Source organism: Saccostrea echinata, unplaced genomic scaffold (genome assembly GCF_033153115.1).
Source record: "Saccostrea echinata isolate AGI-Se365-2 ecotype Australia unplaced genomic scaffold, CSIRO_AGI_Sech_v1 ptg000007l, whole genome shotgun sequence".
NCBI lineage: Eukaryota > Metazoa > Mollusca > Bivalvia > Ostreida > Ostreidae > Saccostrea > Saccostrea echinata.
In genome coordinates, this window is record NW_026889756.1 from 3,358,947 (window position 1) to 3,374,764 (window position 15,818).

Genomic DNA, 15,818 nt, shown 5'->3' on the forward strand with positions numbered 1-15,818 from the left:
ATCTCTGTCGGAATTCTTCAAGAGGTCGTAACAAAGGACTTAATTTAATTCAAGGGAAAATATTTACATATTTTGTTCTTACATCTGTTGAAGGGAGAATTTTTAAAGCCCTTGTAATACAAAGTTTACGAATCCTAATATTAAAATACAAGACGGATATATGGGGTTTCCTAAAATGGATTAAAATTAATTGTTATTCAATACGGCTTAATTTGGGAATCATGCATTGAATGGCCAGTCGTCTTTTACGCGCATATAGATTGCAATAATTTTTTTTTTCAATCAACCATCCGTGATACATGTCTAGTGTATTAAAGAAAATAATTTACAAAATCTTGTCACTTCTTAGCAATACTGAATGTCTGTGTCCCTAAGATTTCAAATTAAGTTTTATAATACATAAGTAATTTATTCAATAAAGAAAATGAGGTTAACAATAGGTCAGCATACTTAACAAACGATAAAATAAAAACTAATAGACCAGATTTCACACACTTCAGTATTTACTACATTTACCCCAGCGTTTACCTATATCTGACCCTGTTAAGTGCACCTTTAACCATTAACAACACGGTGGAACACAGATGAATTGAGCGTCCCTCATTTTGTATTCAAATCTCAACCCTCTCCTTCAGGGCAGCGCCTAATCGCCAGACAAACACGCAGAACATCAATTTGGTTTTCGAGTGAAAGTGAAAAAAAAAATAATAAATTGCATATTCCGCTTGGGGCTAGCGGAAATTTATATTTTCAAATCATTTCCTAAAACAGTTTCTGTTCGACCGTCAGATCTAAGAAATATTATATATGTACCACTACTAAACAGCTTGATAACCATCAAATAAAACTTGTAGATAAACATGTAAAAACCATGATATATTTACATTCATAACAAGATGAATACATATAAACATGATAAATGAAGACTTTTTCAAGTCACAAAGATTTAGGATTTCATGTGGCGGATTCTAGTGAGGTGGACCACAGCATAAATCTAAACTGTGTCTACGGATAACACTGTCTCTACACGCGGTGAACACGTGAGTCCCGTCACACTTGACTGAATACACGGGGTCACACTCTGACCCCGTCAGCTCCACTCTAGCGTGAAACTGAGAGTCTGTATAAAAACAGGAACCGTCACCTGGAAAATAAAACCAGGATGTCAGAATTTAAATACCTGATGATTTACTATTCTATACAACTATCTACACGTATCCCGTGATTCATAGGTAAAAAATAAAATGAATGGAGAGAAAAAACACTCTCTTTTCTTAAATTATCCATGTCACATATGAAATTTATACCAAACATAATTCAAAGAAATCAAACACATAATGCAAGAGTCAAGCACCATGGACATGACCTTATAAACTGTGTATACTGTATACAGGGCTATTCTTCGCCCTTTCACACTTGCAAACAATTTTGCCCTGCTTTAAATTCGCCCAGTCACAATTCTCTTCAAGAAATTATACTGCGTTTTTTGAATTCGTTCCGTTTTAAATTCACCCGTGTGTGAGTAGGGCTAAAGGGGCGAAAATAAAACGGGGACAAAAATTTCCTTGTATACAGTATAGACAGTATCAAATCAGTCACCTTATTTAGATTACAGTAACTTACCCGTGCCAGTAAAGAATCCTCCATTGCAGGGACAGAAACACAAAACAGCAGATCGGCTGTCTTTCCATTCTTTCAGAGGAACCCTGAATAATTATAAAAATCAATGTACATTCATAATAACATTCATATTAACAAAATATTTTTTTGTGAATTTGGAAAGATAACTTCAACATTCAGAATCAAAGATTTATGAAATATGGTACACAAATAGACCTTATGATGCAATTTGATTTTGGTACATGTACTACATTTGTATACATGTAATTCCATAGTTTTAAAAATACTAGGAAAAAACTGCAAAAGTAAAAAAAAAATCTGATATGTCAGGGGACGTAACTCCAATATGGTGTACACATCTTTATCAACTTGCTAGGTATAGCTTGATCTTGCCTGACTAATTTCAGCCTGCCAGATTTTGCCCATCCTCTTTCATTTCTGACTTTAAAAACCTGCATATTTCCCCTATTTTCTATATGTTTATAAAGTAACAGCAGTTCTTTTTTGGATCAAAATGCCCAATATTATTAATATAATGTCTCAGAAAATCTGCCCAGTAATTTCAGATAAGAACATTTTTGATGATGGACAACACATTCTGTGTAGATCTATGACTGAGATGTGACATTACAGACCTGATATTGTGTATAAGACTGAGATGTGACATTACAGACCTGATGTTGTGTATAAGACTGAGATGTGACATTACAGACCTGATGTTGTGTATAAGACTGAGATGTGACATTACAGACCTGATGTTGTGTATAAGACTGAGATGTGACATTACAGACCTGATGTTGTGTATAAGACTGAGATGTGACATTACAGACCTGATGTTGTGTATAAGACTGAGATGTGACATTACAGACCTGATGTTGTGTATAAGACTGAGATGTGACATTACAGACCTGATGTTGTGTATAAGACTGAGATGTGACATTACAGACCTGATGTTGTGTATAAGACTGAGATGTGACATTACAGACCTGATGTTGTGTATAAGACTGAGATGTGACATTACAGACCTGATGTTGTGTATAAGACTGAGATGTGACATTACAGACCTGATGTTGTGTATAAGACTGAGATGTGACATTACAGACCTGATGTTGTGTATAAGACTGAGATGTGACATTACACACCTGATGTTGTGTATAAGACTGAGATGTGACATTACACACCTGATGTTGTGTATAAGACTGAGATGTGACATTACAGACCTGATGTTGTGTATAAGACTGAGATGTGACATTACACACCTGATGTTGTGTATAAGACTGAGATGTGACATTACAGACCTGATGTTGTGTATAAGACTGAGATGTGACATTACAGACCTGTATAAGACTGATATGTGACATTACAGACCTGATGTTGTGTATAAGACTGAGATGTGACATTACAGACCTGATGTTGTATATAAGACTGAGATGTGACATTACACACCTGATGTTGTGTATAAGATTGAGATGTGACATTACAGACCTGATGTTGTGTATAAGACTGAGATGTGACATTACAGACCTGATGTTGTGTATAAGACTGAGATGTGACATTACACACCTGATGTTGTGTATAAGACTGAGATGTGACATTACAGACCTGATGTTGTGTATAAGACTGAGATGTGACATTACAGACCTGATGTTGTGTATAAGATTGAGATGTGACATTACAGACCTGTATAAGACTGAGATGTAACATTACAGACCTGATGTTGTATATAAGACTGAGATGTGACATTACACACCTGATGTTGTGTATAAGACTGAGATGTGACATTACAGACCTGTATAAGACTGAGATGTAACATTACAGACCTGATGTTGTGTATAAGACTGAGATGTGTCATTACAGACCTGTATAAGACTGAGATGTGTCATTACAGACCTGATGTTGTGTATAAGACTGAGATGTGACATTACAGACCTGATGTTGTGTATAAGATTGAGATGTGACATTACAGACCTGATGTTGTGTATAAGACTGAGATGTGACATTACAGACCTGATGTTGTGTATAACACTGAGATTGTCATTACAGACCTGATGTTGTGTATAAGACTGAGATGTGACATTACAGACCTGTATAAGACTGAGATGTGACATTACAGACCTGATGTTGTGTATAAGACTGAGATGTGACATTACACACCTGATGTTGTGTATAAGACTGAGATGTGACATTACAGACCTGATGTTGTGTATAAGACTGAGATGTGACATTACACACCTGATGTTGTATATAAGACTGAGATGTGACATTACAGACCTGATGTTGTGTATAAGACTGAGATGTGTCATTACAGACCTGATGTTGTGTATAAGACTGAGATGTGACATTACAGACCTGATGTTGTGTATAAGACTGAGATGTGACATTACAGACCTGATGTTGTGTATAAGACTGAGATGTGACATTACAGACCTGATGTTGTGTATAAGACTGAGATGTGACATTACACACATTACACACCTGATGTTGTGTATAAGACTGAGATGTGACATTACAGACCTGATGTTGTGTATAAGACTGAGATGTGACATTACAGACCTGATGTTGTGTATAAGACTGAGATGTGACATTACAGACCTGTATAAGACTGAGATGTGACATTACACACCTGATGTTGTATATAAGACTGAGAAGTGTCATTACAGACCTGATGTTGTGTATAAGACTGAGATGTGACATTACACACCTGATGTTGTGTATAAGACTGAGATGTGTCATTACAGACCTGATGTTGTATATAAGACTGAGATGTGACATTACAGACCTGATGTTGTGTATAAGACTGAGATGTGACATTACAGACCTGATGTTGTGTATAAGACTGAGATGTGACATTACAGACCTGTATAAGACTGAGATGTGACATTACAGACCTGTATAAGACTGAGATGTAACATTACAGACCTGATGTTGTGTATAAGACTGAGATGTGTCATTACAGACCTGTATAAGACTGAGATGTGTCATTACAGACCTGATGTTGTGTATAAGACTGAGATGTGACATTACAGACCTGATGTTGTGTATAAGACTGAGATGTGACATTACAGACCTGATGTTGTGTATAAGACTGAGATGTGACATAACAGACCTGATGTTGTGTATAAGACTGAGATGTGTCATTACAGACCTGATGTTGTATATAAGACTGAGATGTGTCATTACAGACCTGATGTTGTGTATAAGACTGAGATGTGACATTACAGACCTGATGTTGTGTATAAGACTGAGATGTGACATTACAGACCTGATGTTGTGTATAAGACTGAGATGTGACATTACAGACCTGATGTTGTGTATAAGACTGAGATGTGACATTACAGACCTGATGTTGTGTATAAGACTGAGATGTGACATTACAGACCTGATGTTGTATATAAGACTGAGATGTGACATTACAGACCTGATGTTGTGTATAAGACTGAGATGTGACATTACAGACCTGATGTTGTGTATAAGACTGAGATGTAACATTACAGACCTGATGTTGTGTATAAGACTGATATGTGACATTACAGACCTGATGTTGTATATAAGACTGAGAAGTGTCATTACAGACCTGATGTTGTGTATAAGACTGAGATGTGACATTACACACCTGATGTTGTGTATAAGACTGAGATGTGACATTACAGACCTGATGTTGTATATAAGACTGAGATGTGACATTACAGACCTGATGTTGTGTATAAGACTGAGATGTAACATTACAGACCTGATGTTGTGTATAAGACTGAGATGTGACATTACAGACCTGATGTTGTGTATAAGACTGAGATGTGACATTACAGACCTGATGTTGTGTATAAGACTGAGATGTGACATTACAGACCTGATGTTGAGTATAAGACTGAGATGTGACATTACAGACCTGTATAAGACTGATATGTGACATTACAGACCTGATGTTGTGTATAAGACTGATATGTGACATTACAGACCTGATGTTGTGTATAAGATTGAGATGTGACATTACACACCTGATGTTGTGTATAAGACTGAGATGTAACATTACAGACCTGATGTTGTGTATAAGACTGAGATGTGACATTACAGACCTGTATAAGACTGATATGTGACATTACAGACCTGATGTTGTGTATAAGACTGATATGTGACATTACAGACCTGATGTTGTGTATAAGATTGAGATGTGACATTACACACCTGATGTTGTGTATAAGACTGAGATGTAACATTACAGACCTGATGTTGTGTATAAGACTGAGATGTGACATTACAGACCTGTATAAGACTGAGATGTGACATTACAGACCTGATGTTGTGTATAAGACTGAGATGTGACATTACAGACCTGATGTTGTATATAAGACTGAGATGTGACATTACAGACCTGATGTTGTGTATAAGACTGAGATGTGACATTACAGACCTGATGTTGTGTATAAGACTGAGATGTGACATTACAGACCTGATGTTGCGTAGATCTAAGACTGAAATGTGTCCATCCTGTGTCCCAATGATTGCTGTAATGTCTGACAGAAACTCACAACAGTTGACTGGACTGTGGGCAGGAAACTCAAATACCTATAACATACAACAGGTGTGATAAACCTCTATTATAAAAAAAATCACATTGACGATATATATAATACACCATCATCAGAAGCCATAGAACTATAACTCTCCATTATAAAGAAAAAATCTTGGGGAATGAATACTTGTATGCTTCCTTTGAATCGGCTCTGTTTATTCCCTAAGTATTACCACATCTTCACTAACCAGGAGTCAGTTATCCACTCTTCTACTCTGGAGATGATATTACCAGGTAAACAGTATAAATACATATGTGAAAAACAAAATTATACCTTTTTACGAGTCTGCAGTCCATAACCTTGTACTGTAGAATTCTCACAGCCAAGTAGGAGTAGCTTCCCTTGTGTACCAACCTCTCTATCAGCTAAAAACATGACACATTACAAATATGTTTAAATCTACTTCAATTTCACTAAATTTTATTTCTTTTGATACTTTTCAGGCATGTATGAGTGATTTGAAAAGTAAGGGGGGTAAAAAGTACAAATTATTAGTGTGATACTATAGGAACCTTGAAAATTTTAATTATCAGTATACCTGGTGATACATGTATGTACATATACACATGTACTGGATATGTAGTAACTGAACTTAGTGAATCTTGGATTCCATTTCTTGGGTAAATGATTGAACTCATTCAAAGACTCTTTACTGAGTATAAGAACATGTATAAAATATTTTCTTGGTCCTCTGCCTTTAATACCTGTGAGTATACTCATTTATAGATGCTTAACATGGTTTAATATTATGCTTACTAGTTTGCTAGTCCCCTGTCTCCAGACTCAGTGAGTAAACTTATTTGTAGATGCTATACTTGGTGAGTATCCTTACTTGTTTACTGGTCCCCTGTCTCTAGACTCATTGAGTACACTCATTTATTTATGCTATACTTGGTGAGTATCCTTACTTGTTTACTGGTCCCCTGTCTCTAGACTCATTGAGTACACTCATTTATTTATGCTATACTTGGTAAGTATCCTTACTTGTTTACTGGTCCCCCATCTCTAGACTCAGTGAGTACACTCATTTATAAATGCTATACTCGATAAGTATCCTTACTTGTTTGCTGGTCCCTGAGTCCAGACTCAGTGAGTACACTTCTTTATAGATGCTATACTTGGTAAGTATCCTTACTAGTTTGCTGGTCCCCCGTCTCTAGACTCAGTGAGTTCTCTACGTTCCTGAGACAGCAGCAGTTGACCTCACCCCCGTTCTCCTCGTACGACCCCAGACATTGCTGTTGACCCACGTCCCACAGCTTGGCTGACCCATCCTTACCACAAGACACAATATTTCTGCCCCGGTCCACCATGGCTGTGTCATTTATAGCTAGAACAGAGTTCACAGAATGGTACAGTGTGTCAATCATTACAATACAATGTCAAAGAAAGTTCATTCGAAAAATGTATGGACTAAATTTGGCAATCTATGAAAATAAATTCATATAATGTGTGTAGTTCAATTTTCAGGTATTTGAAATAATGCATGTTTTGTGATCATTATTATTTACAAAGAAATAATGAAAGATCAGAACAGAACTCAGGTAAATAACTATAATACTCAGTGATATAGATATAGCTTAATACTCAGGTATATAATATTCAAGTATTTGTTAGTGCTCAGGTACATACATGTAAGTATTAGTACTTGGGTACATAAATACATTTAAAATACAAGTAGAGTACTCAAGTATTCTAGTAGTCAGGTATATAAGTACAGTATACGAGGGGTTATCAAAAAGGTCGTGACCTGATGTGATAAAATTAATACTATCTTGTCCATGAGGACAAAATTTCTAAGGAACATAAAATAACAAAAGTTTAAGAAGTGCTGAAAATTTCAGCTTGATACGTTGATAATTTTCCAAATGATCATTAAATAAAAAAGACATTATATGATCACCCGGAGCTGTCGCCGTTTAGTTTTATGATGTCCGATGTCATTATTTCTCAATACCCACTCCTTCTGCCTCAATACACTTATCTTGATGAGATTCTCTGGAGTTCAGTAAAGACCTTAATCCGTCTTGTTATATGACTTTACAATGTCATGAACAGCTCATTTCAATGCATTAATATTGCAAATGGATCTAAACATAGGGAAAGACCCTTGCTTGATTATACCAACATAATTTGCTTGATGGAGTTCAATGTCTACCATATGTGATCAACATCACTTTTTGATGCAACTGGCTTTGGACACCCTGACTACAAATCGACATTAACTGTGCATCCCTTCACTCGCTAAATATGTTTCGGCATTTAAAAACAAGTGCCATGGATGCATTCTATTCCTCTGCAGCCCATTTAAACATTTTCTAGGTCTATGCCAGTTTTTCCAGGGGGAAAAGTTTATAGAATGTCGGAAAATGACACCCTCCCCCCTTTTGACGTCAATTTTAACCCCTTAATTGTTTGAACATTCCATTAAAATTCACAATAAAATTTCAAAGAATTTACAGAATGAGGTAAAAATTGCAACTTATATGGAACAATTGTTTCATATAACGTGAATGAATTAACGGGATTTTTGGATGACAAATGCTCATATCAAAAGAGTATTTCTCAGTTGCACTTGTTCGAGGTTGTGCCCCCTGGACATACCATTGCTTACAATAACACTAATAATTTATTAAAAATAAAAATTATGATTTATTGTTTATTTTATAGATATAAAAGATGATACTTATTAAACGTATAAAAATTCATTGCTGTACCTCAAGTGGTTATAATTTTATGGTGCTAGTCCACAAACTTTTTGATAACCCCTCGTAGAAGTAATTGCCTTTCTTTTTTTTTTTTTGAGTATAGTGCTCAGGTATATCAATATATACAAGTATTAGTACATTGTCCTCCAGTTTATAAGAATTAGTACTCAGGTTTATTAGTATTAGTACTCAGGTTGATAAGTACTGCTACTCAGGTTTTAAGTATTAATACTTGGGAAGATTAGCATTAGTACTTGGGCTTATAAGTATTTAAGTACATTCCAATCTACATCAATGACCACATGCAGCACCCCATCCTTTGGTAATATGAATTTTTCATTATAAATTTCCTGCGATTCCAAAATAATTATCACATCAAAACCAGAACACTGGTTGTACCTTTTCATCATTTTATGTTCCCGCCATGAAGCCCCGGGGCATATAGTATTACCCCTTTCTGTTCGTCATTCTGTCATAGTTAGTTTCCGAACTTTTTTTACCATGCATGTAGATTACTAAGATAATGAGCTGAGGTTTGGTATGTTACATGTTACACTTGGTATATTATTGATGACTTGCAGATCCAGTTTGTGTTCTGTGGTAATTGGCCCATTTTTATGAAAGTAACGGCCCTTAGAACTTGAAACTTTTTAATAATTCACTGCTTTCCAGACTTTTTTTTTGGCTATACTTGTTGATAATGAGTCAATATTTGATAAGTCTCTTGATATCAATGACTTCAAATCAAGTTTAAGTTTTGTGATGATTGACCCATTTTCATGAAAGTTATGACCTTTGGAATTTGAAAGTTTCCAGTAAATCATTGCTTTCAGGACTTTTCTCTGTGCTTGTTGATAAAGAGCTGATTTTTAGTATGATGATTTACCAATCAGGTAGCAGTTTCTTGAATGACTGATCTATTGTTAAGAAGGTTATTGCCCTTAGACTTTCAAAATTCCTTATTATTCAGTGTTTTTCCGTATTTTTTGGTGGCTGTGCTTGTGGATAATGATCTTTGGTTTGCCTCTTTTATGATATCTTACAGATCGTATATGAGTTTGTGAAAATTGACCCATTTTTACAAAAGTTATTGCCCTTAAAATTTTCAGTTATTCAATGTTTTTGGACCTTTTCTATCCTGACACATCTAGTTTTCTTTTCTTTTTTTTTTTTAATATTTTATTATTTTTTTAAAATTAGAATCAAGAAGGACTGCATGTATTATGTCTGTATATTATCTGATTAATTATCTCCCTTTGACATGAGTTACAATGTACCTGCCCTGTGTCCTGTAAAGGTGGCAGCACATTTTCCTGTCTCCGCTGACCAGATTTTTAACTGCATGTCTGCTCCTCCACTGAGCACCACGAGACCCGAGGGGAAAAATTGGCAGGTGTAAACATCACCATAGTGACCAACAAAATCCCTCTTCAAATAAAAAGTACAGTCATTAAAGATGGAGACAAAAAAAGTTTTCTTGTCCAGACCCATACAAAAAGGTAAGATTTAATGAATTTTGAGGTGAAAAAATATCAGAACAATATTGCAGAGCAGGCATTCAATACATATTTAATATATAGATATATATATATATATATATATATATATATATATATATATATATATATATATATATATATATATATATATATATATATATATATATATATATCAATATCATTACCATCACTTTTGATGGAGAATAATATATTAACTCAATACCATGAACACTTAAGGACTAATGACCCTCTGCTCCCAATTTCACGAAAATTTTTTAAACTTCCCAACATTGATTTTCATCAAGAGCTATAGCATCAAAATCAAATGAAAAATAGTATGAGGTATGAAGCACTGCTTATTTTTTCAGAAATGATTTTTATGTCAGATCGTAATATGAAGAAATTTTAACACAGAGATTAGGAAGAGTAATAATTTATTATCACAACCTAAAATTAGAAATATGTGGTGTATATGAAAATAATATTTAGTGTCATACCTACTAAATTCATATTAGAAATCATAATGAAGCGCTGCTTCCTAAGTCAGAATATCACAATGTTATATGTGGTTGTAAGAAAACAATACATCTGTTAGCAAGAGTTATCTTTCTTATAAATATTTTTTCATTGGGAAAAAAATGTAATACTAATAAAAATTCTACATTTTGGTGCTTGATACATTAAACCATGTTTAAAAAAATCGTTAAAAAGATAGAACTTATTCAATTTTAAAGGGTTTTGAAACTGCAGTTAAATGTTTTTCTGTCTAACATAATAAAACAATTTAAAAAGTACAGTCAAAGGAAATATAAGGTTATGTTTCCATTATATGTTATGTTTGATCGAATTAACTGCTCACAGGTCTCAATAATTAAACTCTGATAAAGTAAACTATGAGTAATATTAGGATATTTTACTTGGAAAGTTATCTCTCTTATCAGAGGGTTGGTCCCCCTTAATATCTTAAATAATGATCAATAAAAAAAAAATTTAAATATCCTTAATTTTTTTTTTTTGGGGGGGGGGGGGGGGGACATGCATTTATTACAGAAAACTTACCAAAGGTAAAAATAAGAAGTACAAGAATTACCAACCCTGACTTCTCCTGTGTCTGTCTGCCATAATCGCAGCTTTCCCTCTGTGTCAGCTGATACACCAAGTCCTCCCTCTGTAACATCGAGACTGACCACCTTAAATACACAAATAAAGAATGATGACCTTAAATACACAAATAAAGAATGATGACCTTAAATACACAAATAAAAACTGACCATCTTAAAATCACAAATAAAGACAATTTAAAACACCTTAAATACACAAATATCAGGACTGACAACCTTAAATACACAAAAATCAAGACTGACCACCTAAATACACAAATATAAGGACTAACCACCTTAAATACAAAAATGTCAAGACTGACCGCCTTAAATTCACAAATATCAAAACTAACCACCTTATATATACAGATGTCAGCACTGACCACATTAAATATACAAATATCAAGACTGACCATATCTTAAATACACAAATATCACAGAGTGGTATTAAATTTTCACTAAACATTGAAATGCAACAATATTAAACATGAAATAATTAACATGGATTGGTACAGAAAGGGAATTGCTGCATAAAGTAATCTGGAAAGTTTAACGTTCAAAATCAAAAAGTCTTGCATGTAGCTTCTCAGACAGACTTGAAACAATCCTTAAATGTCAAAATTAAAAAGAAAAGAAAGCCTTCAGAAATTTTCCAGAAATAAAATGGCTCAACTCATTTTCCTCCTGATTGAATTGTTTCCAAACAGCTGGATTTTTATTTTGACCCGATGAAGCAATATCTTTTTCTTTTAAACAGTAGAAATCCTTTAACATATTTATTTCAATTTACAACTTGCAAAATTCAGTAGTGAAACAGAGTAGTATAAAGCAGATCAGCCATCGAATCTAAAAAAGACAACATGATAATACTGTAGTTAACACCAATATATACTAGACAAACTTTTCCTAATTTATCACATGAAAATAATTTTGATATTGTATTTTTTAAAAATATTTTATATACCTCAGACACATGTAAAGTTTTTAAATACTTACACTTTTTCTGTCATTGTGGATGGCTTTGAAAGAAACATTTGGTGCCACAAATTTTCTGGATAGGTTAGTGGAATCATCTGTGTAGGATACAGTGATTGATCTCTAAAAATATAAACAGATCATTAAATTTCATTGTCATTGGAATCTGCACTCCTAGGATGAATGAAAAGTTTAGCTCTGCATACCTACAGAAAGTCTAGAGCCTTGAAAACCATGCAGTTATAGACACACTTTCATTGTCGTTAACGTTTTGTTCACAATTTTTAATTTCTCTACTTATCTTAAAAATAAATTATTAATAAGTTTAATGATTTGAATTTACATGACAAGTATTCCTTGACAACAGTACTTTCCACAACCGTACACCAAACAATTATGTGTTTGTAAACATGAACTTGAGCTCTGTTTTTGGTTTTGTTTACATTTTACCACATGTGTTGATTTTCTCACACTGCAAAAATCATTGAGTAGGAAATGACAAAACTGGACCTTAACTATTAGCCCTTTCACGATAACTGTGGTACTACTCTTTTGCAGGGCAAATTAATAACATTTGGCGGAGTTTTTGTTGACCGATAATTAAATGACGTATTTTAAACAATTGCTTTTACGTCATATTTCACCAAATATCATTTTGCCCTCCAAAAGAGCAGTACCGCAGTTATCGTGAAACAGTCAATTGATTGATTTTGCTTTCTTTCTGAGTCAATATATAAAAAAAGTAAAAACACCATTTCATGTCATTAGAGATTAAAGATACAAAACCTCTGTAAATCACCTTGGTAACTTCCTGTACAGAGAAACCATCACTTCCTGTCACGTAGGGAACACCGTCACTGGACATACCTTGATTATACAGACTTCCATGGACTGATGGTTGGGCTGTTAAGAGAAGTAATTAAACCATTAGAATAAAATTCAAAATCAATTTTAACAAAATTAAAATTTATGATATTTATATTACAAAGCAAAAAGCAGAATCAGATCTAAATGCATTTCATTTATAATAAAAACTAAATTTTCTCTGCAATTTTATCCAGAATTATGAATCTTCAAATTCAGACCAGGAACATAAACCTTGGTACCTCCGGACTTGTATGAGATCCATACCTTTTCTTCATCTTCTCTGAAATGAAATCATCGAAATAAAATAATGACAATTGGAATAAAACCATATGAGATGTACGTAAATAACTGGGCCAAAATTCAATGTTCTTACCAGGGACCTATATACTAACGTATATAGGTCCCTGTTCTTACTTTATTCCTGTATTTATTTATTATGATATTATTAATTGTAACTTTTTAGCATGATAACATATTGACTCAAATTTATTCTGAACTTAAACTTATTCTGAATGATAAACTAAATGCTCCTGTAGATACTTTAAAACTTCATCCCAGTCCGACTGCAAAATTATCCTTTCCATGTTTATATGATGATATTTATTGGAACGACGAACCCGATCCAATGAAGCTTCAAAACACTGTGATCTGCCTTCGATGTAAAACGGAATAACCGGAAATCTACATTTTGAAATAAATCTTAACGTATTTCTAACAGTGAATTAGAATAAGATAAAGTAATTAAAAACATTAAATGCATGTACTTTCCCAATGTGATTTTGTTCACAAATACTTCGTTATTAAAGTCGGAGAATTTTTCCTGGAGATTAAACATGACAGGTACCCGATGTTGAAAATGAACAGTACAAACTCAATATATACACCTTGATATGATAAATTTTCTCAAAGTCATAAAATGAAATTTAAAAAAGTTTAAATAAAATAATAATAATACATGTATATATAATAATAACAATACTGAGTGTACGTTTGTTAAAGGAAATATACCTTCTGAACATATCTTGCGTATACTGTATGTGTACTTAAAAAAGCGGTCTTCATATTTTAGCGGCTTTAGCGCATACGCATGAATAGTTATACCGCTAAGAAATCATTTATAAATACAATATACGGCACGGACAAGTATAGCGCTAATTCATGATTTCGCCAACAATTCCATACCCAGTGATGGCGCTAAATTTTGAATTCGCCAATTTATGTACACGTACAGTATCTGTAGAAAAAAAAAACAGACAGGGAAAAGTGTTTTTCTTTTAATTTTACGGAGCCGCAAACTGGAAATCTCTCTCTCTCTCTCTGAACATATATTATAAAACACTATATATATATAATCGTATATTGTGGAATTATGAGGTAAAGAAAAACTATGAAATATCAGGCTTCTAGCTGGAAATTCAAGTGAATAGTTTTCCCCCGCACGTAGTTAATAAGAGCTAGAGATTCCGTCTGTATAGTTTACAGGTCGATCTGAGAAAAGAATGGGATGAAAGATCATAGTCTCTACGTTTATCCCATTTCAGTGAGGTACATGTATAAACCTATGACTATAAAAGTCATGTGACTGGTCTTATCCAGTGTCTAGGTCACTGAAGATCAACGGGGGAAATAAATCAATTTATAAAAATTGGAAAATAAACACAAAGACGTTTTATAGTTTCCTATAATTTATCATGTTTATGAAAACTTCATTCGCGTGCCTATTTTCTTTTTACTATTACAAACAAAGAAAGATAATTTCAAAATTTTTGTATTAAATTTTGCAAAATTAATTCGGATATAATACAGATACTGTGCTTAAATTTGATACTTCACTAAAGGTACTTCGTGGAATTTTTTTTCTTCTTAAAAAAAAAAGATAATCAAATTCGACTTTTCTTTGATTTATTATTTTGGGAAAAAAAAAGGGGGGGGGTAAGCGATCCGCGAAAATATTATGATTTATTTACTATTTGGGGGTTCGGGGAGTCGAGTGATATTAGACAATATTTACTTAGATAAGTGGACGTTGAAGAAAAAATATTTACGAAACCTTTCTGTTCACACCCTACCTAACATAACAACCTGTTCTGGCTGTTGGTCTATCTTCTGTATATATTGATTTTGCGCGTCCACAATACGATATTGATTTGTTAGTTAATCAAATTTATTCAATCTCAGTCGCTAATGTTTATGTAGGTTAATATTACGAATGTAATTGAAAATCTCTTTCACCTCTTGTATCCGAAATTAAACTTTTAAGCCACTAAGGACTGTATTATGAGAATTCTCGAGGGTAGATGAAGTGGTCATGGGATTATAAATGAAATTAAATACCCTGTCCCGAACAAATATGTATGCATTAAACTCTTCGCTATTGTTTATTAAATAACAGATACCAAACAGTAAATAACAACGGGCCAGTTTTTTTCTTTCATTGAACAAAGTCCTTTATCGGAAAGCGAATTTGCGAAAAGGTAT

General features: G+C 33.7%; 1 protein-coding gene across 1 annotated transcript; it reads right to left on the reverse strand.

The window, feature by feature from the left end:
• Nucleotides 1-863: 863 nt before the first annotated feature.
• On the reverse strand, nt 864-13,932 carry LOC133180857 (proteasomal ATPase-associated factor 1-like). The gene is made up of 11 exons (XM_061315308.1): nt 13,881-13,932; nt 13,580-13,620; nt 13,273-13,376; nt 12,495-12,596; nt 11,493-11,588; nt 10,177-10,327; nt 7,327-7,521; nt 6,465-6,556; nt 6,068-6,183; nt 1,624-1,706; nt 864-1,144 (listed from the first exon to the last, which is right to left on the reverse strand). The coding sequence occupies exons 1-11, from the start codon at nt 13,922-13,924 to the stop codon at nt 969-971; spliced, it is 1,200 nt and encodes a 399-aa protein (XP_061171292.1). The 5' UTR covers nt 13,925-13,932; the 3' UTR covers nt 864-968.
• Nucleotides 13,933-15,818: the final 1,886 nt, after the last annotated feature.

Excerpts from the sequence above, each read along its gene's own strand:
- LOC133180857 (XM_061315308.1), bottom strand. The coding sequence starts at position 13,924 with ATGGAAAGGATAATTTTGCAGTCGGACTGGGATGAAGTTTTAAA. Across the intron at positions 1,707-6,067 it reads TTAGATCTACGCAACATCAG|GGTTCCTCTGAAAGAATGGA; the intron begins GTCTGTAATGTC and ends ATAATTATTCAG. Across the intron at positions 1,145-1,623 it reads AGGATTCTTTACTGGCACGG|GTGACGGTTCCTGTTTTTAT; the intron begins GTAAGTTACTGT and ends TTTATTTTCCAG.